Source organism: Geospiza fortis, unplaced genomic scaffold (assembly GCF_000277835.1).
Source record: "Geospiza fortis unplaced genomic scaffold, GeoFor_1.0 scaffold157, whole genome shotgun sequence".
Taxonomy (NCBI): domain Eukaryota; kingdom Metazoa; phylum Chordata; class Aves; order Passeriformes; family Thraupidae; genus Geospiza; species Geospiza fortis.
In genome coordinates, this window is record NW_005054314.1 from 8,024,675 (window position 1) to 8,047,464 (window position 22,790).

At 40.7% G+C, this 22,790-nt stretch overlaps 1 protein-coding gene across 1 annotated transcript; it reads left to right on the forward strand.

Annotated features, from left to right (window-relative positions):
* The first annotated feature begins 215 nt into the window (after positions 1-215).
* On the forward strand, positions 216-14,945 carry CENPI (centromere protein I). Its single transcript, XM_005419944.2, has 20 exons — positions 216-414; positions 1,069-1,206; positions 1,546-1,664; positions 2,020-2,127; positions 3,226-3,274; positions 3,578-3,624; positions 4,293-4,382; positions 5,837-5,965; positions 6,216-6,374; positions 6,635-6,755; positions 6,962-7,050; positions 7,358-7,475; positions 7,568-7,632; positions 8,135-8,220; positions 8,623-8,758; positions 9,509-9,633; positions 10,698-10,746; positions 10,898-11,131; positions 12,974-13,015; positions 13,810-14,945. The coding sequence occupies exons 1-20, from the start codon at positions 216-218 to the stop codon at positions 13,939-13,941; spliced, it is 2,235 nt and encodes a 744-aa protein (XP_005420001.1). The 3' UTR covers positions 13,942-14,945.
* The last annotated feature ends 7,845 nt before the right edge of the window (positions 14,946-22,790 follow it).

Consider the following 22,790-nt stretch of genomic DNA (forward strand, 5'->3'; position numbering starts at 1 on the left):
GAGCAGTCAGCTCTAAACTATTTCTTCTGAATTTACTCTCATGTTATGCAGGATGCCTCTAAAATCTGCTTATCAGGAAAATAAATGTTTCTTTTCCTTGCAGGGAACCAGCTCTCTGACATTCCTCAGCTGATCTCTTTTCTTACCTAAGGAAGGATTGGCTCTCACAGGACAAATAAGTAAAATTCTCCAGTCTCAGCTGGGAGTCTGAAAAGATGCAGCGGAGGAGGAGTTCCAAGACCCCAAAGCAGCCTCTGCACGTTCACCATAAAAGCCAAACTGATCTCTCTGCCTGGCGAAAAGGAGGGAAAATTGACTCTGAAAAAAGTTTGCAGAACAATCAATCTGCTAATGATCAGAAATATGAGAGCCAGGAAGGGTCTCTAGAGCTAGCTTTGAGCTACTTTGAGAAAGGTGAGGGAATTTTTTGGGTGGCTGTCTAGGATTGAGATGATGATAGCTACATTCTTAATTAAAAAATTTCTATCTGTTTTCCCTCTTTAATGCCTGAGCTATGTATTATTTCTTTAATGTCTTAGAAGTTTTGTGTTACTACTATGTAAAAAAAAAAAAGGAATAGCATAGAATGGTTTGGATTGAAGGACCAAACTCCCCTGCCATGGGCAGGGACACCCTTCAGTAGATCAAGTTGCTCAGGGCCCCATCCAGCCTGGCCTTGAGCACTTTCAGGGATGGGGCAGCCACAGCTTCTCTGGGCAACCTCAGCCAGGGCCTCACCACCCTCACAGTAAACAATTTTATCCAAATATCCCATCTAAACCTTCTTCAGTTTGAAGTCATTCCCTTTGTCCTGTCACTACATGCTCTTGTAAGAAATCTCTCTACATATTTCTTATTATAATATTATTAATTTTAGAATAATTTTACTTCTCTTTTCCCTCTTTAACCCCTGAGCTATGTAATGTTTCTTTAATGTCTTAAAAGTTTTTCTGCTTTGTTACTATGTCAAGAAAAAGGAGTATGTGCAGGAACGGTTCAGAGAAGCTTTAAGTTAATTTCTGTTCAGAAGTTGTTTCATCCTGTGCTTGTCCTGTTTGTTTTTCCTAGTGCAAGACTCTGTTGCACTGAAAAAGAAGAGTGTTGTGCAGAGACACTTGGATGTTGTGGAAAGCACTGCCCTGAAACAAGGATTACCTCCTGAAGGGTTTGAGATACTGCTGAAAGTGGCGCTCAGTGGCAGATTTGGTACAGCATTTCTATACTGCTGGTGTATCTTCTGTGAATGTGCCTTTCCCCTCTAATCAAACCTGCTGAGAGAATGTGTTTATGGTGCTGTAGCATAAAATTAATTTTTCTGGCATGATTTGGTGTAGTTTTCCATTTTCTTTTGTTAAGCTGAATTGAATTATTTGTTATCATTTTGAGATAAAGGTAAGTCCTTACTAAATTCATACACACCATTACTATTGAGCAAGGAAGCTCTAAGTAATTTAGTCCAGAGGGAATTTTCACTTAAGCTGCAAAAGAATAATGAAGAACCTGGTACATGAGCACCATCTTACTTGAAATTGTTTTTTTTTCCAGCTGATACAGTGAATACTCGTTTATTGAAGAGCCTGATTCCCACCTCAGTGATACCAGAAAATTCTGTGGTTACAGCTGTGTCTTGGCTCTGTGTTGGCAAATGCTCAGGCAACATCCAGGTAACTTAGTAATTGTTTACAGTAGTTATTGCTTCTGCACAGGAACCATAAGAACAGGTTATTTTGAGGAATCAAAAATCCTGAGGTTTTATTGTACAAAGTCTTACCCAAGATACTGTCATTTACCAAGACTGGCAGAGATGCCCAACAGCAGTGATGGGGTCAGTTGTTTACCTGGTGAATCCCTTGGCAGACTTTCTTCATCTGAATACCCCTGAACTGTTTGTAGCTCTCTGGTTATCCTTGACAATGGTGTGTATCCTTACTGATCATGTCTCTGGAGCTGGATTCTGATTCCCCTGCCTTGCTTTTGCCCATCACTTAATGTAATGTGGTTTTTTTTTCCTGTCTGCAGGTGCTTTTTTTGAAGTGGCTGATCACAATGTTTGACTTCATTGATCACAAGGAACAGCTTAATGCCCTCTATGGTTTCTTCTTCTTCTTCCTGCAAGATGAGAAAATGGTAAGGAGAGCTGAAGAACATATGGAACTGATAAAATAAACCTAAATGTTCATTAGTAGTATATATATTAATGCTAGAATTAGTCTGGAGTAGGTGTTGATTAGAGACCATTTTCTGATGGCTGGATTTCTTTTTTAATTTTCTCTTTGCATTATAAGATTGCTGGATGATTTAGATCCATAAACAGGCCAGCACTCTAAGATTGCTGGGGTCTGTCTGTTTAACATGTTTCCAAGAATTGCTACGCTTTATCACAAGAGTGTGACCGTTTATTCTGTATAAATTCCCAAGTGTAACAGTGGTCTCTGGGATTGTCAGACATCTGCAGGTAAAGTCTCCTGCTCCTGGGCAGAAACTGACTTGTATACCTTGGGCAAAAAGGAAAAAAAAGGAAAAAAAATTAGAGCAGTGTTTATTTAAGGCGAGAAGCTAATTGCTGTTCTACTTAATTAATTTGAAATATAGCTTAAAAGAGAACAAGCATTCAGGCAATTTCTGCCATATGGCAACTGTAAAATCCAGGAATTTTGAAGTGTTTGGATTCAGTGCATAATAACATAATCTTGGCAGTCCTGTTAGGTAGTAAATTGTTAATATTTGTTCACTTTAGGATATTTTATGATTAAAACAAGTTCCCAAATTTCTGAGTTATATTTCTTGTAATGTTTTTAATGGTTTTAGATTAACTTCATTTATAATCTTTCCATAAAACTGGATTTAAGTTCTTAATGTCTGAAATAGATTTTTCAGACATGATGGGTCAGTTGGAAAGTGCATCAGAGTTGGTTTGAAACTAATTTAAGACTCTTTACAGCCTCAACTACAGTTAAAAGCTCTAAAAAAGTATATTGGCTCAAAAGTGCCTTTCCTTTTGAAAATGTAATTGCACTTCCACTGCTGACTCTTGTAATTTCTAGACCATGTTCCAAAAGAAATGATCCAAGTTAATTAAACAGCTTGGTTACAGTCAGGATTGTTCACAGTGCAGATGAAGTTTTAAATGAAATTGCTGTGTGGGGCTGTCTCTTGTGCTGGTTTTTGTGTGTCCTGGCTGTGTGTCTGCAGCAGCAGGAGAGCTCATGGCTGCCCTTTTTGCAGTGCCCCTACGTCTGCCACGTGCTCTACCTGCTGACCAGGAGGGAAAATGGTGAGTCTCATCTGTGTGAGCTGAAATACCATTTTATTTCTGATTCTGTTTGCTGGTGCTGCCTTTTCTTCCAATGCAGCTGATACAATGATTAGCCAATATTGTGCTTCTAATGCAAGGAAGAATGAGTGGTAGTTCAGGCAAAAATTTTTGTAGCACTTGCTGATTTACCCTAGAAATAAGAATTATTAGTTCTTCCTGCTTTGTCATGATTTTATAATAAAAATGTTACTTATATAACTTTTGCTTAGATGTCTAATACGGTATTTTTAAAATCCTTTATATTCTTAATTGTATTTCCAGTCAAGCCTTTTCGGATTAGGATCCTGCTTGACCTCCAAGCAAAAATGGTGAGTTTATTTCAGAACTTGTAGAGTTTGGGCTGTGGTTAATAATGCACTTTGTAAGACTAATGTCCTTACACAGTGGAGAGGAATGACTGGACTTGGAACTGTAGGTTTTAGTCTTTGTGGCATCAAAGTTTCTCTTTTTGTGCATCCTTAATTTTCATGTGTGTTTTGTGAGCACATGCAGTGATATATGCAGAGTTCAATGTGACCATGTATGGTAAAATCTCTGAAGCAAGGGGCAGCTTCATTTATCTATTACAGTCTTTAATTTTCTATTAATCTTCCTTTTTCAAGTGGTACCAAAATGTCTGAAAAATGTAAGATTGTAGAGGACTCGCTCCTTTTTTTAAAAGAAAAAAACCCATAGCTATAATAACATGGTTTTTAGACAACAGAAGACTATTTTTTATCACTTTGTTATTAAATTCCTTTCTCTCAGTTATGACTACAGAAAGGTCTCCAGTCCTCTTGCTATTGTTATTTAATTGACCCAGTTTCTGTTGTTTCTGTCAGTTTCAGTTGTTTATCTAAGGTTACTTTATCGTGTGTAGCTCTGGGAATTTAACTTTTACTGATCACTGGGGTTTTTTACTTCTAAAATACAACATTCAGTTTCTATATTATAAACATACCTCATGTATTCTCCCTCTTGTTCTGTTATTTGACAGGGAATGCAGTCTCATCTGCAAGCTCTGCTATCACTTTACAAAGTTTTCTGCCCAGATCAGGTGACCATAACCCTTCCTGGGAAAATGAAGGTAAGGAATTAGATTTAGTCAATTCAAAATCAGGATTTACTACAGTGTTTGTATGGAGCTTTCTATTTAAGCTATAGCAGATTTACTGGTGAAGATTAATTCCATTTTCTCTTTTCACTGAGTAAAATCAGGTTTAGATGAGGATTCTTTGCCTTGTGTTTTGTTTCCTCTTCATCATAATGAGATCATTTGGTAAGGAATGACATCTACCTTTATTTTATGAGGATTACTTTAATCCTTCTTTTGGTGTTCCTGCTGGGTTTCATTATTATTATTTCACACAATATTATCTTCTGAAGGAAACAAACTTTCTAATTTTTCAAGGTATTGTTCTGATTGCTGCCATTCTCAAGTACAAATGACAGTGGAAGTCAGTAAGTAGCTCTGCACTTGGAAAGTCTGTGTCATAGGAGAGAGAAAAAAGCAGGTAAAAAATGTAGGAAACTGATTTGTCAGAGCTGCAAGGAACAGCAAAAAATTACTCCCCTTTTAGAGAGGCCTGTGTGTGTGCTCAACCCTTTGACCAAGTAGAAACATGTAGCAGAACCAGATATAGAAGAGAAAACAGCATCTGGGGGAGACCTAAATTGTGCAACAAAATTTTATTTCAGTGGGATAGGCATAAAAGTTTGAGATTTTTGTTGGATTTTTAGAGCAGACATTTAATTTATATGCAGGCAAATTGAGTTTCAATAAAATTTATTTCAATCTGCTTGTGTATTTATATTGTTCTCTAAATTTTTACTTTGCATCGTGCTGCACAGTCATCTGTTGGAGAATTTACATTTTTTAGCATGCACATTTGCATTTTTTAGAAGTGCAGTAAATTACTAGCAACTAGAGCCCAAATATTTCTTCAACTGTCTTTATGAACAGTGTTGTATAATAAAAGCTTGATTAACTAGGTCCAAGCCAATCTAAATACTTTTGTGATGGTTTGGCACTTGATTAGAATTTAAAGACTGATTGGCATTGAAATGTCAAAAAAAATTCTGCAGAAAAGGTGTTAGCTTTTCCAATTTTCTGTAGTAATATCTACATTAATTTGAGTATTTATATACTCATGGCATTGTTCTGTTATGTGGATGTCACTGATGCTGAATTCAGGAAATTTTTCTATGAACTGAGCATACTTTGGTCATGTTTAATTTTAAGGTATACTTGAGATTTAATCTATGAGTTGATGATTGGTTTGAATTAAGATTATAAATTAGAAGTATTGGAGATCACTTCTTAAAAGGGGGACATTGTTTCCAAAGGGAATAAAAGCTCAGCTGTTGAATTGTAGACCAAATGTGATGAAACTGAGGAATGATGAGAGTTCTGTGCTGTGAAAATCTGTCAAGTAGAGTTGAGTATCTCTACGTGGTGATGTTTATCAGAATAGAAAGTGATTTTTCTATTGCTTTGTGTTAGCTTAACTTCTTGCATGGATGTCTGATTTCTGTTTCCAGACTTACTTCAAGAACTCAGAGGGCCCATGGAAAGCAGCAATCACCGCAGTAAGGCAGAGAAACCAAGGAATCTCTCCCCTGGCCCAAGCAGTGTTTTTAGGCACCTCTCGACCTCAGTCACGAAAAAGGGTATGTTATGGGCCTGAGGCACACACTAGAAGGTGCCAAGTAGTGCTTTTCATTATGAATATTGGCAAATAATGGGAGTCTGCCTTTATTTTAGCACTGGAAAGTGGGGAGTAACTATAGAGAAATGCAACAATCAATTATAATGAAAACCTGGGTACCTTTTTTGTAAAACTGGGTCTTTCTGGGAAATCTGCTCATGAGTGCAGCCAATTGCATTGGAAACTCAGTAATTTGTGTTCCCTTTCTGCAGAAATGGAATGCCCAGTTGGTTATACCTGCAAGCAGTGCAAATCGTTTAGAAGCGGGCAGAGAAAAGAACCGGCTTTATTTGTGCAGTACAAATGAGTCTTTTCCAGTGGAGCAGCTGCAGACCTTCCCTCAGCTCCTACAGAATATCCACCGTCTAGAGGTGAGTTTCAGGAAGGTCTTGGTGAATGTTTTGGGATATTAAAGGATGGCCTTCTATGCCTTATTTATATGTGAGTAATGTGTGGGCTACCTAATTCTAAGAGAGCATCTAGTCCTAACTGAGGAGGGGGGATGAGTCCTGTGAATGGTCTGTGTCCTGTGAATGAGTCTGTGAATGGTCAAAAAGATTGGACATGAGGTTCTCTGGCAGTTTATTGATGTAAATACTGAATAATTCTTTATTTTCTTTTTTTCTTGCAGTTTCCTGCCCAGATGGGTTCAGTACTGACAAACCCCTTATTGCTTCACTACATGAATTTTGTGAAAGATGAATCTATTTACCTGAGGCTCCACTATTGGATGGGCCAGAGGCTCCAGGAAGGTAAGAACTTCAGTATTATCTTGTGAGGTAGGGAGCTAAGGGATGTCTGAGGCTTTTCACTTTTCAGTAATGGTTCGTTGCTATTCAGATTTACAGTGATAACCATAGAGTGTTAAAACAGCTACTGGAGGAGAGCTGAATTTGGTTTCTCATTGTGCTTGTTCTTGCTGTGCTCATATTCAAGTACAGTATTCTCTCCTGTTCAGAATGCACCTGGTGTGTGGTTGATAACCCATGTGAAGAAGAATTCAAGAGCTTCCTGGAAAATGTCTACAAGGCAGAATGTTTCTTGCAGGTAAGTGTGTTTTGTGGAAGCCAAGGGTTTCACAAAGTCTTCCCTTAAAGAGCTTCTGGCACTTACCTGTTTCCTGTAGTATTTCTGAGACAGTGACTCAAGTGATAAAAATACCTTTACCTATGGCAAGTCAGTATTCTGGAAATGGCCTTGTTTTCTGCAGGAAAAATAATCTAAGAATGATAATTTGAATGTCCTGGCAAGTATGGCAGGAGGGAGCTGTGAGCCTCTTGCTTTCTCTGCAGCGATGTGAGCATGGCAAGCTGCAGTCAGATGACTTTTTGAATGCTTCTCCTCTTCTTTTCAGGAGGGATTTTCTGCCTGTGAAGAGTTCCTGTATAAGACCCTTCCTCTCTGGGATGGCGTCTCTTGCCGCTCAGAAGTCCTCAAGCTTGTGAGTTGGATCCCCCTCAGCAGTTTCTCTGGTATGTGCCTCAGATCCTTTGGGTGAGCTTGGACAGCGGGGATATCTCAGGGCATTGAATTTGTGCACTGATATCAACTCATTTTTTTTCAGACATTAAGCCATATCTCTTTGATCCCCTGGCACAGCTCTTTTTCACATCATCTATTTACTTTAAGGTAATTTAAATTAACACAATGGCTGTTTACTTCTAGTTGATACTGCTATCTGTACTTGTGTTAGGTGTAGCTGAGGGACTCTCTAGGAAACATCTTTTTGAGAAGTCTCTGCCCAAACAGGATAAAACATATACTTACAGTTTAACTTCTTTAGGAAATGGTGCTTTAAGATAGCTTCCTTTTTTGGCTGGAATTAAGCTGGGGCACTGGAGATAAAAAGAACTGATAGCACACAACACAATAGTTCATTTGTTTGATTGCAGTTTTAACTACTTGTTTAAACAGTTTTATTGTAGTTTTTTCAGTACTTGAAGTTCACATTCTCCAGGAAAAACTATATACAACACATACATTCAGTTCTAGGGGCCATGCAACTATGTCACTGCTCCTGAGAAACTCTTGGTACCTTTCCTTGGATATGCCATTTCTCAAGGCATTCTTTATTTGGAATGACTCACTTGCATAAATTGTCATCAACCTGATTTCTTTTTGCCTATTGCAGTGCAGTGTTCTTGAGTGCCTGAAGGAGCTGTTGCAGAACTGGTTAAATTGTAATGCGATTCAAATGGATTTGGAGATTTCTTCTGCGTAAGTTTGTCTTTAAAGAATGTGAGCCATGTTCTGTGCATTGCTCACTGATGTATTTAGATCTATATTCTAGCCCTAACACCCAGCCTAAAGACCAACCAGAAGGTTAATAATGCAGTTATGATTCTGCTCTATTTTAAGCTGCCTTGTCAGGTCTTTCTTTAGAAGTATTTCTGCTGACACTGGAAATTGAAGTGTCCAGAATTCAAAACCTCATAACACTGACAGCTGAGTGTTCATAATGGTGCTGATAACAATGTCTTACTGCCTGTATTGAAGAACAAGTGTCTGTTGTTGAGTATTTGATGGGGCAAAAGCATAAATGTCAATTTTGTTTTACCATTTTCCATGTTGCTGTTTGCAAAGAGGTTTCTGTAATTCTGTGCTGTGTCTTTGCTGCAGGAACACCACCCTGTGTGGACTAGTGGACGCGGTGGCTGAGCTGGTTCACTTTGTGGGACGGATCTCTACTGTTGCACTGCGTTTGGAAAACAATTCCACCCTCTTGCTCTACTTCATTCTGGATTTCTATGACACTGTGTGTATCCCAGTCATTTTGTCTTTTTTTTCAAGTACTCCTAAGGCTGTTTGCATTTTTAAGCTAGAGCGTAAAAACATCTTCCTCATTCTAGTTTACAGAACTTTGTGATTCAGTGCCAGAATATTCTACATACTTGGTAGATCTGCAGGTGAAAGCTGCTGTTGTTGCATCCACAGGCAGAAGTAAATATGCTGCTAGAAAGTGGTTGCTGTTAATTCAGAGATGAACTGAGGAAAGAGAAGTAACAGTAGGCCATAACCTGCTTTTTTAATGCTGACTTAAAGAAAAGAACAGTGATCAGTTCAATTTGAAACAACATATCTTGGGTTTTTTTTCATTAAATGTTTCCTTAAAAATGAGGGTTTTTTTCTAGTTTGTGTTGTAAGCAAACTGAACAGCATCAAATAGTCTTAGGTATTCTCCAGCCTCCTCATGTCCTCTCTGTAGTTGTGCTTATTGTGAACTCCAGCCATGCTGTAACAACAGCCACAGCTCCTACAATTCAGTTTGGGAATAGCTGAAAAAAACAATGACAGTTCTGGGATCTATCTGTAACTGAATTTGTCCACTAAAAATGCACAAAACTAATGGGTAACAACACTTGTGTAAGACACCCTGGCCTTCCCTTCTGGATGGGTCTGGCTGGAATTCAGTGTCATGCTCTCTGTTGCTCTTACACCCTTGGCAGTTTGTAATAATCATTACTTTGGCAGTAATAATCAGCCTGGATGTGTTTCATTCCTGCAGGTGTGTGACATGTACCTGAAGTACAACCTGCCTTTGCTGATAATGCCTCCTGCTGGGGTTTTCTACCCAGCACTGCTCAGCATGGATTCTGTCAACCTGAATCAGCTCTGCTACATTATGTACAGGTACTACAACAGGGGTGGGCTGCAGGGACTCCTTGTCTTCTTTCATTCTTTTGGTAATGAAATGACTTTTTTGTAGAAACCTGGGTTCTACTTCTCACTGTGCAAGGTAAAGGTAAAAATTCCACTTGTGTCCAGCTTTCATGATAAAGGATTTACAGCTGTAGTTCCTTTTTTTTTTTCAGTCTGTTATCCAAGATAGCAAGACTCTCACCTCTTTCCTGGTATTATTTCCATATCTTTGATATGTGAAGGAAGAAGTTCCCCTATTGTTTTGAGGGAACTAAAGTCAGCCAGCTGGGATTAATGGTAGTAACTATACAATTTCTCACTCCTCTTCTTTGGCTACTACACTTGAGGTTTCCTTACAAATTCTGCCATGTGCTGAGTAGGAGGCACTTCTGCCACCTTCAAACTCCAGGAATTTGGGACTGCCTCGTGCTGCTGGCAAGGCCAAAGACAGCATTGTTGGTTGCTCTGCAGGATCCACCACCAAGGCTGCACTTCTTGGCCTTGTTAGTTCCAGTGGCTGCATCTGAGGAGAAGAGTGGCCAATAGCTGACAGCTGGTGCAGGGCTCTCCATGTGGCTTTTTCTCTAAGGAATCTGCAGGGTAATTAACATGACAGGAAGGTCTCTAGGAAATAAGAAGAGCTAGTGCTTATTATATAGAACAACTGTCAAGTTGCATTACTTCCAGTGGCTTCTGTTTCTTTGCTTAGTGAATGAAAGTCTCCCTTCTTAAAAACACACTGCATTTCTCTGCTGATTTAAAGGCTGGATCTCCATTCTTGTGTGTTGCATTTATGAAGGTGACTGTCCCAGGCAAACTGGTCATGTGTGAATCATTTAAGAGACTAATATTATTAGATCTGTCCCTACTCTGCCAAGTGATAAAGTCCCTTTGAATCCTTTTTCATGTCTCTCTCTTTCACCAATGAAGTTTGATGGTCTTTCTCATGGTGGAAATAAGTTTTCTTGATACATTCCTCCAGCTTTTTTCAACACAGGCATGTAGTAAAAATTTATAGACCCCTAACTTTCTCTTTATTTTGGCTTTTTTTTTAGGTATCGAACCAACTTAGTGGCTGCAAAAGAAAATGAACAGAGTAAAAAGGTATTGTGGACACATCTATTATGTGCTAGAACAGACTTTAGCAAGGATCTGGGTTGAGTGGAGGGGAGGTGTACTAATGGCCATCTTTTAAGGACTGGAGGGAGCACACAGCTGCTTTGAGGATGTTATTTATTTATTTTTTTCCCCTCAGAAAATCCTGCAGTTCAAGTTCAGTAACCAGACATACCAAGAGTACAACCAGTACCTAACAGCTATGGTGGGCTGTCTGTGGACATCCACTGCATTCCAGAAGGATATTCATCCTCAAGGTCTTCGTATGGATGATGAACTGCTGAGTAAAACTGCAGTGAAGGAAATAAAAAACAGCTTTAACATTGTCTATCATCCAGCCATGATGGGCTACTCTGTTCAATTCTTGCAGGAGGTAATGGTATAGGCCAAGATCTGGATCTTTCATGGCACCACATGTTCTGTCTTGACTGTTTCTGTTGAGAAGGGTCTCTGTGTCCTGGCTGAGTGGTAGAGGCAACTGAGCTTTCAAAAGCTGCTGTGGCATTCTGTGTTTGTTAGGTTATTGGCACAATTTGAAGAGCCTTTCTTTGTGTGGTATGAGAGCAGTTGAATGTATGATTCTAGCAGTTTGGCATGTGAATTTGTACTCATGATAGTTTCGAGATAGACCTAAAATAGCTAATTAATGAAATAAATAACACTTCAGTAAAAGCTTACCAAAGGTGCATTCTGCCCCACAGAATAGGCAGTGTGATCTAAATATTTAAACTCTAGAAAGTCAAGAAATACATGGTTAAATTATATACAGCTGTTCATACTAGAATTTGTTAGCAGCGCTTTCTGGCTCTTGTGGTAGCTTTTTTGGCTTACTAAAACAGAAATACAAGCAGCTGCTTCAAGTACAGAGGTGAGATGACATGGAGCTGTCTTGCATTGTCTGGTGAGTTCTGCCAAGAGTTCCCTTGAACTGTGGGTGCCCTCATGTGTTCAGTGCAGCTGCTGAAGAGTGGAGAGAGCAGTTTGCCAGAGCTGTTATTGTCCCAAGATGTGTGTGCTGCTCCAAGAAGCCAGGTTTTGTAGGCTGTACAAAAGCTGCACAAAGATGCCAATTTGTTGTGAGAAACTCTGGCAGGCTCGAGGCAAGTGTAGGTGTGACTCCTGGAATGCAGCAAGGGGGGCCTGAGAAGTTGAAGCAAAGAATTCTGGTTAGGAATAGTTATTTGCCTTTGTTATGTGCTCAGTGTCCTAAATCAAGCTAGTTTGTGTCTTGCTGCTGATTAAACTCAGCTTTTGTCCTTGCTCAAGGAAGCTATTTTGGTTTTGTTAGACCAAGGAAAGAGATTGTATTTATCTCATATCTTTTGTCCATGTAATTTTTGTTCTGAGGCTTCCTAGAATCATGGAATATCCTGCAGTGGAAGGGACCCACAAAAATCATAAAATCCAACTCCTACCTCTGCAGAGGACAGCCTAAGAATCCCACCCTGTGCCTGGGAGTGTTTTCCAGACACTTCTTGCATTCTGTCTGGCTTTGTGTTGTCACTGCTTCCCTGGGGAGCCTGTTCCAGTGCCCAATCACCCTCAGGGGGAAGAACATTTTCCTGATATCCAACCTAAACTTTCCCTGACACAGGTTCCTAATTCTTCTTTGTAAGTTTTGCACATTAAAAAAAGAAAAACAAAAAAAAACCCTAACTACAAACCAACAGCCATAACACAAAATCAAAAAATGCCCAACCTCAAAATCCCTTAAAAAACCCCCAAAACCTTCTGGTGGGGAATTCTTGCAGTCTCTTCCTACTGTAGAACTAGAAGAAATTTTGCTTAACAGCTATGACAAATATGTTTTGAGGCAGGAGGAAATAAGGGACAAGTTTTTCTCAGCAGTGCTGAGCACCAGAGGGCACTGCTCTGCAGCACTGGGGGAACAAACACTGATTTCAGTGTCACTTCTCTTGCTCTTGCTCATTGTTGTGAATTTCTGATTTTAAAAAAGGGAGACTTTTACACTGTAGAGAGACAATGGTAAAGATACCTGTGAATATTCCCTGTTGCTATCCTGTAATGCTGCAGCACAAGACAAGAGGGTCCAGATGTTTCTTTGCTACTTTTGCACGGGGTATGATGCTGGAAGCCCCCTCTGAAGCAAGATTAAAAATCTCTCAATCAATTTAGGAGAGGAATTAGCAGAGACCTCTCAACCCTGGACATACTTTTTATCTGACTTGATATTTTTTTATTCCCTTTCCTTAAGATTTGTCCTGATGATACCACCTTCAACTTCAAATTAATAAAGGTAAGATTTCTTGTTTTAGTAAATAAAGCAGGCAATTTTAAGCAGTTGTGTTGAAGAGGATGAGCTTATAATATTCACCAAACTCACCAATGCTCTAGAAAAATTTTGGAAGGGGAAAAATTCCAGCTGTAGGCTGTGATTCAGTCTCTTAACAGGGCCAAACAAGAAGACATCAACACCGGAGAAGTTATATATCTGTGGCTAGTGATTTGAGATTTTATGTATTTCCTTCATGAGTCAGTGCAGTGTCAGGACAGAGCTGTTTATTGCTCTCTGCAGGCTCCAGAAAAAGTTACATTCTTGATGCACCTAAAGTTCACTGAGAATACAAATTCTGCTTCATATTATATTTCTGAGACAGATGTGTAGCTTTGTTACAGCTTTGAACAGGAATCCTCCACTGAGCAAATACAGTGGCAGTTGGTTTCCTTTCCTATGCCACAGTGCACTTCAAACCTGGTGTGGAGGAATCACCACTAGTGATGGGAGAAGGCTTTAGTAGCCATGTTCATTTTTAGTTCCTGACATATTCCCTGTTGATCCAATAGACTTTTCTTTTTCTAGAAGTGGGATTTATAAAAACTTACAGTATTAAAGATCATGATTCAGTCTAAGAATGTGTAATTGTGGGCATTTAGGACCAGCAGGTGACCCTGTACCTGTGGGTATTTACAGATGTCACTCAACATGTGGATGTTATCCCACAGGAACGCAGAGTTTGCAGACCTTTCCAAATTGGCTTAAGAAAGGTAAAGCTTTGTTCTGCACATCTGACTCTTCTTTCTGGTTTACAGGGGAAGAAGTGGGACTGGTATCTGGAATATCTCTACAACCAGGGTTTGAAGGGGCTGAAGGTCTTTATTGAGAGCAGCATCAGTCGGGTTTCCCAGGCCGCTCGCAGCAAATCTGGGAATGTGGAAGCGTGACCTGGGGCTCACTGCACTTCTTCTGTCATCTGGAGCAGACTTGCAGACTCTAAAGGACTCTGTCATTAGTTCTTCCTTTCTTAGAGGAGAGAAACAGAGCATTGATTCTTACCTGCACTTTTGTACTGACATCTCTCTTATGAAAGTGAAGATACAGATGTTGAGGCTGGCTTGGTTCACTAACACTGAACCCCCTCTTGTCCCTGCTAAACTTCTCTGGTCTGAAGCTATGTGACATCCACCTTTTTTACCCTGGTGTGTCTCTGTTGAAGTATTTGTTTTGATTGAGAAACAAACATTTTCCATCTCAAAACTGCAGTGAGCAGTGGTGCTTCATTTATAAGTAATGTTGACCCCTGACCTGCTTTGCCTTCCTCAGCAGCAGGTAATGAGAAACAACTTCATCAGCCTTTCAGGGATGCTGTGTATGTCTTGGGTTGGAGCAATGTGAGCTTCTCAATCCCCTGTTGTACTCTGTATGACTTTAAACAGACTGACCAAACTGACCTTCCTGAAATTAATTTTCATTTTGAGGCTTAAGGAACAGTTTTTATGCTAACTCTGGTTCTAATGATGTTCTAGTACAGCTGGAAAGTACACTGAACTGGAGTTCAGTTCAGTTGGTGTGAGCACTTACATAGTGTTGCCACCAGCTCACCATTTTCTGTATTGATAAGTGCAAATGTAACTTTCCCTTTTTGTGATTTTACCTTGGTAGGTGTCGTATATTATTTGAGTACATATGTTTAATATATATTCCATAAAATATTTCTGTTGTGTCATTTTGAAAAAACTCTTCTACAAAATGTATCTTCTCCTGTCATTTCATTTTCAGTCTGAGTAGAAGCTGAACTGAGGTTTCCAAAATCTGAATGAACTTTAATTTTCTGCTGTAAAACAAGGTTGTAACCACTTGAGAGTTGGGTTAGATTATAGTTGAATTTTGCATTGTGAATTTGTGCTTTGATTCAATAAAGGAATCAGTCTTGAGAGTTACTCTGGAACCACTCAAGATGTTTGCTTTCTTCATCCCTTCAAAATCAGACTGGTTGAGTACCAGAGTTCTCAGCTCAAGTACATCTGGTTAATGTCTAAAGTATTGCCCTTCTCTTTCATCTGTCTTATCCCAAGTAGTGTAAGTGCTGCTTGCTAATTTTTGTCAAGAGAAACAGATCTTCAAAACCCTGATGATATTTTTTCAACAGGAGAAACTCCACCTATTGAAACATATCCACTTGGAGGAATTTTTAAGATGTGGCCCCAACATGTAACTAGTATTATTTTTCTGTGAAGATACCTTCAAAAAGGTGTTGGAAATGTTATTTCCACTTATGCTGGAAAGGCTGTGTACATCTCAAAGAAGCAATAGCTAGGAAGACAAGGCTTCCTGTTGGCTGGGTGCTGTTTGGAGTTTGTGGAAGGTGCATTCCTGTCAGCTGCCAGAGCCTTCATTTCACTTCTGAAAGATGCCAGGGTTCTTAAGAGTGTGTGTGTGATGTGTGTAAATGTATTTAAAGGGGCTTATAGCAGAATCCTCGAGGATATCCTGACTGTTTTACAGTTACTGGTCCCTGAGATCAGTTTTCTCTTGGGGTTGGTGTTTGGTTGAGGAAACACAGAATCATGTTATGGAAAACTTGCAGCATCACAGGTCTTTGTTATACCCTGGTTGTGAAAGTATTTAAGCAAACTGTGCACAGTTTTGACATTCAAGTACGTGGGCTGGGCACTTAGAAGTGCAGAACTACAGCAACAGGACAGATCATTTTAATGTCAGGGTTTTTTTTTAATGGGTTTGTTTGTTTCTTTGTTTTGTTGGATGGATGAGATGCCATCCAACATGCAGCAAAAATCCATCCCATGCAGCAAAAATGTGCCTGGTATTATTGGGCACCAGAGATGACTTTTAGCCTCTTTATGCTGTGATAACTCTTGTCTTTTTTGACATTTGGACTTTTTTCCCCCTCTTTTTTCCCTTCTATCTGAGTAGCATTGCACTTGAGTGTAAGAATGGCCCTTTTATGGAGAAATGTGCTACTGTACCTTTTTTATTTTCTTATCTTTTTCCCCCTGCTTGCTCTTTGCATTTGAATCATCACAGCAAATTTTGCAGACCATTTTCTGTTAAAAGCATGTGCTCAAAAACTTGGCTGACCACAGCTGCTCTGAGGACTAAAATGGACACATTTCAAGACCCATCCATTTCCTGGTAAGTGACAAATGAGTGATTTACCTCTCATGCCTGTTTCTGCCCATTGTAAGGTAGGTGGACACTATGAAATTGTAGCAGAGACAATTGTGCTGAGGTGTTGTTATCACAAGGCTTCTGCAGGCTTTTGATTTAGGGGTTTTGTAATATCATAAACAGGCCATGGCAGTGGCCATTTCAGTTTAACTGCATTCTGTAGCATTGCTAGTAGCTTTTTATCTGATTTCAAAAAGTGAGGCCTCTCCCTTTGGAAAAATCTCTGAGAGGGTATTAAATAGGATTTCAAAGTAGTGGGCCAGAGCCCTGTCTGGGGTAAGCAGCCACAGCTCCACTAATTTCTAATGGATCTGTGTTGAGTTGCACCAGCTGAACATCTGGTCACACAACCAAAGCCATTAACCCCTCCCTGTCAGACACAGGAAGCATTATGCATCTCAAAATCCAAATGCCTTGGGCTAGAGTTAATCTGAATTGTTCTTCTGAAGCCATATTTGCTTTGTATTCCTGTTCATCATTTTTATTTTGTGGTAGGAGACTCGTTTGTGCACCTTTATGCATCAGAGTCTACTGCCCTTTCAGAGAGAGCTTGCTCTGAAAGAGTTAATAATTTCAACCTGTTTTCAGCTGGAATGAAGAAACTGGTTCCTCTGTATCCCTGCTTTCTATTCTTTTGTTGGCCTACTTCCCTCTGCTTGCATTTTGCATTCCTAATGCCATGAATAAATCAGGACCCAAGGATTTAGAAGGTGGTACAGCTGTAACCACTCAGAAAATGGAATCTGTGAGGCTTGTACTGCAGCTCTAACAACTGCCAACATGGGTGCCCCTGAACTCTTCTAATAACATTTAACTGCCACCAAAATTAAATTCACTTTGCCTTTTTTGATGCAATCTTTGAGATTTTTGTGGCTCTGCCCAGTGTCTCCTCCCTTGGTTACCTTTGTCTTTTAGGCAAACCTCAGCTGTGAGGCCTCTGGGGCAGGGTAATCACCTCCTGGCTGCTGTGACAAAATGGCTTATCACAAATCTGTGCACAGTGGAGACAGGAGCAAGGGAAACTGTGGGATCTGACCTGGCAAAGGGTTCATTTTCTCTGTAGAATCACAGCACAGAGAAACTCCAGCCTGGCTGTTGTCCTAGATCTTCTGATAACTTGTCATTAATAATACACACTGGGCTGATTTGTAGCTCCATGGCTCCTGAGAGAGTGTGTGAGGGAGCTCTTTATGTGCTCTTTAGTCAGAGGATGCATCTAGCTGGATGAAAAACAACAGAGATTGGTAAAAAGCTTGCTCTGGATGATGAATATCTTGAAAGAACAAAGTCTTCAAGTACTTTCTTCCAGGAAAGATGATTTATGTTGTACCAATGGGTTTCCCTCATTACAGTTCTGCTTTTTAAAATGGAAGCAACATTTATGTTCTGAAGAAGCTGGATACCACCAAACCTTGCTTTTAACCAAGGTTGCCTTTTATGTCCTTAGCATTTGGTGATGTGGGTTTGGGCACAGGATTCCTGAGAGAACTGTATGTAGCTGTTAGACCTGTCCAAGTAATTATAGTTGGCAAGGGAGGTGTTGAAGCACACAGATAACATTCTGCAAGGTGTGTGTGTACCTTGTGAGGATGCCTCTCTGCCTCTCAGCTTCCTGTCTCGTAGGAGTAAAAAGTCTGCATAACAGAGGGTAAGTTTTTTTAATAAAGGCTTTAATCTCCAGGCTCACTCTTGCACAAATGTAGAAACCAAAACAGTTGATCTTAAAAAAAAAAAAAAAAGCTGCAGGTACCTACACAGGCTCTAAATACCATTTTAACCTTGACAGTGTTGAGAAATCTGTAGGCTGAGGCGTGATCCCATTCTGCAGCTGAATGAGTGAACATGCATCAGGCAGGCTGTGGTACCTGCCAGAAACGTGACACAGGATGGGCTGTTCCAGCACAGCCTCACTCAGGGGATATTTAAGTCACTGTAATGTGGCTGAGCTCCTGAGCTTCAGGCACTGGGTTTAGGCTGCAAATTGCAACAGATACTTTGAAAAATTTTACTCTCTGCTCAAATCCTTTGGGCTCTTCCTTTCAAGAATGCAGGGGTAAGCTTCTGCTGTGAACATGTATTTGATGTGCAGCTGTATCCCTGTGCAGCCTGACTTGCTCTGCTCCAGTGTCACAGCGCTGCCAGTGTGATCTCTGCAGGAAGAGGCTGCTCTCTGCAGGTTTCCTGCCAGCCCTCTCTCCAGTCTCTGGGCCTGTACCATCCCCATCATGGTTTGTTGTGCACGGATCACTAAGCAGTTTCCTTTCTCTCAGGGCACCTCTGTTCTGTGTCCAAGTGAATTTTCAGCAGCTCCTGTGTGATTGCTTTCCTGCTCCTTTGAGTGCACGGCCCAGTAAAGCAGGAGGGGGATGGAAAGCACTTTGTAAACGTGTTGACAGCTTTTGAAGAACAAAACAGCCCCTGAAATCTGCCTTGTCTGCCTTACCCTCCTCTCCTGCATGCTTTTGATTTGTTTTCTACCATTTTCTCCTTTCTCTTTTCTTTCTCCATCTCTCCCCCAAATTCTTTTACACTCTTTTGATACCCTCTCCTCTTTCTTTTGGCACTTGCTGCTCTGAAAAGATTTCCTTCCTCCTTCATAATCTCTATTTCTCATTTGGGGGGATTGTTTCAAGGCCTGTGTGGGAACAAATGAAAAGGGGGATTAATTCTGTTTCTGAGTGCATGGCTTGCATCAGTTCTCTGCCCATTCTTCTCTCTCACCCCAGGTACCATGTGTTTAGAAAGTACCCTGCTGTTTTTCTAAATGCTTTCAGCAGGGTAGAATCTGCTCGGGGAAGGTTTTTGTGCTTATTGATGCTAACAAAAGAGGTACAGTTATTTATTTTAGATCAGTTATTTAAACAAAACAAGAAAAAAAGCCCCCCAGGATGGTACAATATCCAGTCAACTAAATTATTTTCTTAGGGCCCTAATTCTAGTTTTGTTCCTCCTTGTTGAAGGGAGGCTCTTTGTGCTCTGCTCCCAACCTGCTGGCCTGTCTAATGTACTGGAATTGATGGGCAGGTCTGTCCCTTTGTACAAGACCTGTTCCTCTGGCTTCCCCTCCCAGGTAGGAACAGCACAACCACTGAGATCAATGATCCTGCATCAAAACAGAGCTACAGCTGTTTGGCTGTGGGCAGCTGCGAGAGAACACAGTGCTGTCTGATGCTTTAATTAGGAGGAGACTCAGGTGAGGGAGCCCTGTGTCTCAGGAAAACAGGGATTTGTAGGCTCTTGGGGAGAAATTGGATTTTTTCAAGCCATAAGGGACCTTGTCCTGGCTCACAAGCCTCTCACAAAACTCTTCTTCAGCAGATGGATCCACAAGGACTGTGGGTGTATGGCTCTAGGGAAAGTGCTCTTCTTGGTGTCTGCCTGTATTCTCCTTTTAACAAGGATAACTAACTCTACATTCTGTTCCTGACCAAAACACTTTAATTGGGGTAAATTGATAAATTTGAGCTTTACTTGAAAGGGAAAGAATGTACCAAAGTTTCCAAAGGATGGTAACAATACTTTCTCTTCTGTAACAGAGAGATGAACTTTCTCTTTCAGGAGATGTGATGTTTCAAAGGAGCACATTTTGGGAGCCAATTCCCTGTGACAAGGACTATTTTAGAAGATAAAGTTAATTGGTGGGAACTTATGGGAAGAAAAATGTAAAAGTAATAGCCTTTAATTATACTGAACCCTGAAGTTTTATGTTGAAATTATGAATGCCAGAATTTTAGGTAATGTTTTTGTTTGGTTGGTAATACAAGAATAATTATTGTTATGGAAATTCTAGCTTACAAGTGATTAATAGTAATGGCTTTGCATATTGAGAATGTAATACAAAATTTAGGCTGAAAGCAAACACAGCCCTTTTTTCTAGCTTTTAAAACTTTCAAACTAAAAATTCTGTGCGTGTGTCTCTCTATATGTCAATTTTATGTTCAAGCCTTATAAAACCTGTCCCAATTTTTACCTATTGTATGATTGTACACTGTATTCAGCACTGTGCATATTGAGATATCCCTGTTGGGACGGTGGGCATTGTTAGTTTTCCCAACAAGTACATATTTACTGTTTCATAAAACAGAAAATGTCTGAAATGTTTCATTAGGGGAATACATAAAATAAGTACCACTGTATCTTCTGGAAGCTCAGCTCTTGGAGCTCCTTGGGAGATTTTTTTGGCTTAAGTTCTCTTCAGAACTCAAAGTACACCAAATTTAGCCTCTCATCTCAGAAACCTTCCCATACACTTAAAAAAGTTGTAGTGCTTATGTGAAAACTGTGATTATGACACATCCGAGCTGGTCTCCCTTGTTCCCCTTGAGTTCTGAATTCCTCCTCTCCTTGCCCTAATTTTATCCTTAAAACAGAAAGTATTGGAGGACTTGGGAAGCTGTTCCCAGCCCTGGAAGCAACTCTCCCAGCAGAGATTCTGGTTTACCTCATAATTTAAACTAAACTGACACAAGAGATTATTTTTTTCCTCTACTGCATTTAAACAATCAATAATTGAGGATGCTTGTACAGAAAAGCACCTTGTTTTTGTGGTTCATGCTGTCTGTTCATATCTCTGTGCTGATGTCTGTCTTGTGTGCATGTGTAAATTGGCTTGATATGTTTATCCATGTTGTCATGTCCCTTACAGCTGCTGCTGGTGACAGACACACGCTGCCATCGGATTTGGCCCCGTCTCTCTGGAGAATGGTGTCTTTGGAGCTGCCTGGACAGCCCTTCCAGACACTGCTGTTATTTCCCCCCTCTCTCTCCTTATTTAACCCAAGATTTCTTATTTGTGTGTGCACAAAAATAGCCCAGCAGAGTCTCTGCTCATTTTTGTCTTCTGATCCATATCTGGGGTTTTTTTTGGTCTAAATACAGCTTTCCAGGAGGGATTTTATTGCATCAGTACAGCTGTTGTGGAAGCAGGAGCTATTGAAGAAGCTTTTAAGAGCAGAAGGTGTGGAGTGAATAAGTATTCTTGGGTTGGTACTCCAAGTATTCAGTGTTGCTCCTTTTGGAACCAATGATAAGGAGGTTGCTATTTAAAAATCTCCTTTCAGTGTGGTTACAGGAGTTCTCTGTGCCTCACTGTGCTCTGCTCCTGACTCCTGGTGCACCCATCTGGGATGAAGGGAGAACTTCAGCCACCCACCCGCTGCAGGTTCTAGCTGCTACCATCCCAAGGAGCTCACTGGTTTCTTGAGGAATTTCTCCAACATATTTTACACAAAATCAACTATATTTTGAGTTTTAAACCTTTTCTATGTTTAATTTGGTGACCTAGGAAAGCGTTTGATTCGTTCACATCCCCACGGCATGGGATTAAAGGTTTGCTCTGTAAGGTGCCCAAACTTGTTGAAAGGTGCTCGTGGGCTCCCCACCCAGCTGGGCACAGCCCTGGGGTGGGCTGGGCACTGCCCCTCTCTGCAGCACCATCATCCTTAACCCCACAGGCAGCCCTGTGATGCTGCAGGGACTTTGCCAGTTGTTATTTCCCTTGCTGGCTCGACCAGGAGTGATTTTTCAGGAATGTAGTGGAGTTGTGAAGCTGTTACAGTGTTGATTCTGAGTGAACCTGCATTTTGGAATACACCTGAGATGGGGAATAAATGTATAGAAATGTTTATAAACAGCACTGATATTTTTGGATAACGTAACTGCGTGAGCAGCAAAATAACATCTTTAGTCTGTCAGCTCTGGGGAAAAATGGGCTAAGATTCATTAAAGACTTCTGACAAGGACCAGAGAGATTGTATTTTCTGACTTTTAATTTTCCCATGGAGAGGCTGAGACAATCTAGTGCTTAAAACAGAGAGCTGGGATTACATTTGAATCCTCTTTCTCACCAAGTAATTTAATTCTGTTTCTTTTTGTGTTACATGAAAATAACATCACTTGGTGGCTTGAGCAGTTTGAAATCCTTGGGTGGAATGATCTGAAGAACTGTAAACTGTTATCTCTGGACCAAAATCCCAACTCTGTGTCTGTTTGTGTCCTCATCCAAGCTAGCAGCTCAAATCCTCCTGTTTCTTGTGAGCTGAGACAAGATACCCTGACATTTAAAAGGAGAATTGCCTCATTCCTTTACTTATTTTTCTTTTCCAAGAAGAACAGGAAGCACATCTGAAATTAAGTGATAATCCTATTTTTGCTCCTTAACTTTAAAACGTGCTATTCTTAAATTATAAAAATCGAGTGTCAGATACCCAAATTGTGCTTAAGGAAGGAGGCGAATGGGTCTGGCATTTTCCAGCACACGCGTGGCCATATCTAACCTAAAATGAGAGCCGAGAGGCGGTGGGAGATGCCGGCGAGCAGAGCGGAGCGCGGCTGAGCCCAGCAGCCCGTGGCAGGTCCCCAGAGGTCAGATCTCAGTGTGTTCGTACCTCTCCCCTCCTCCCTTTTCTCTCCCCCTTTCCATGTGTATTTTGTCTCCTCCTCCTCCCGTGCGTGCCCATCTTTGCATCCCTGCTGTTCCCCTCCCCTGCCCGGCATCCTCGCTCTCGGGCCGGGCTCTCCGCAGGGCCGGGCGCTCGGGGGGCTCGTCCTTGCTCCCTGCCCAGCCGAGGGGATCTCTGTGGAGCTGGGCGAGCCGCTGCCGCTG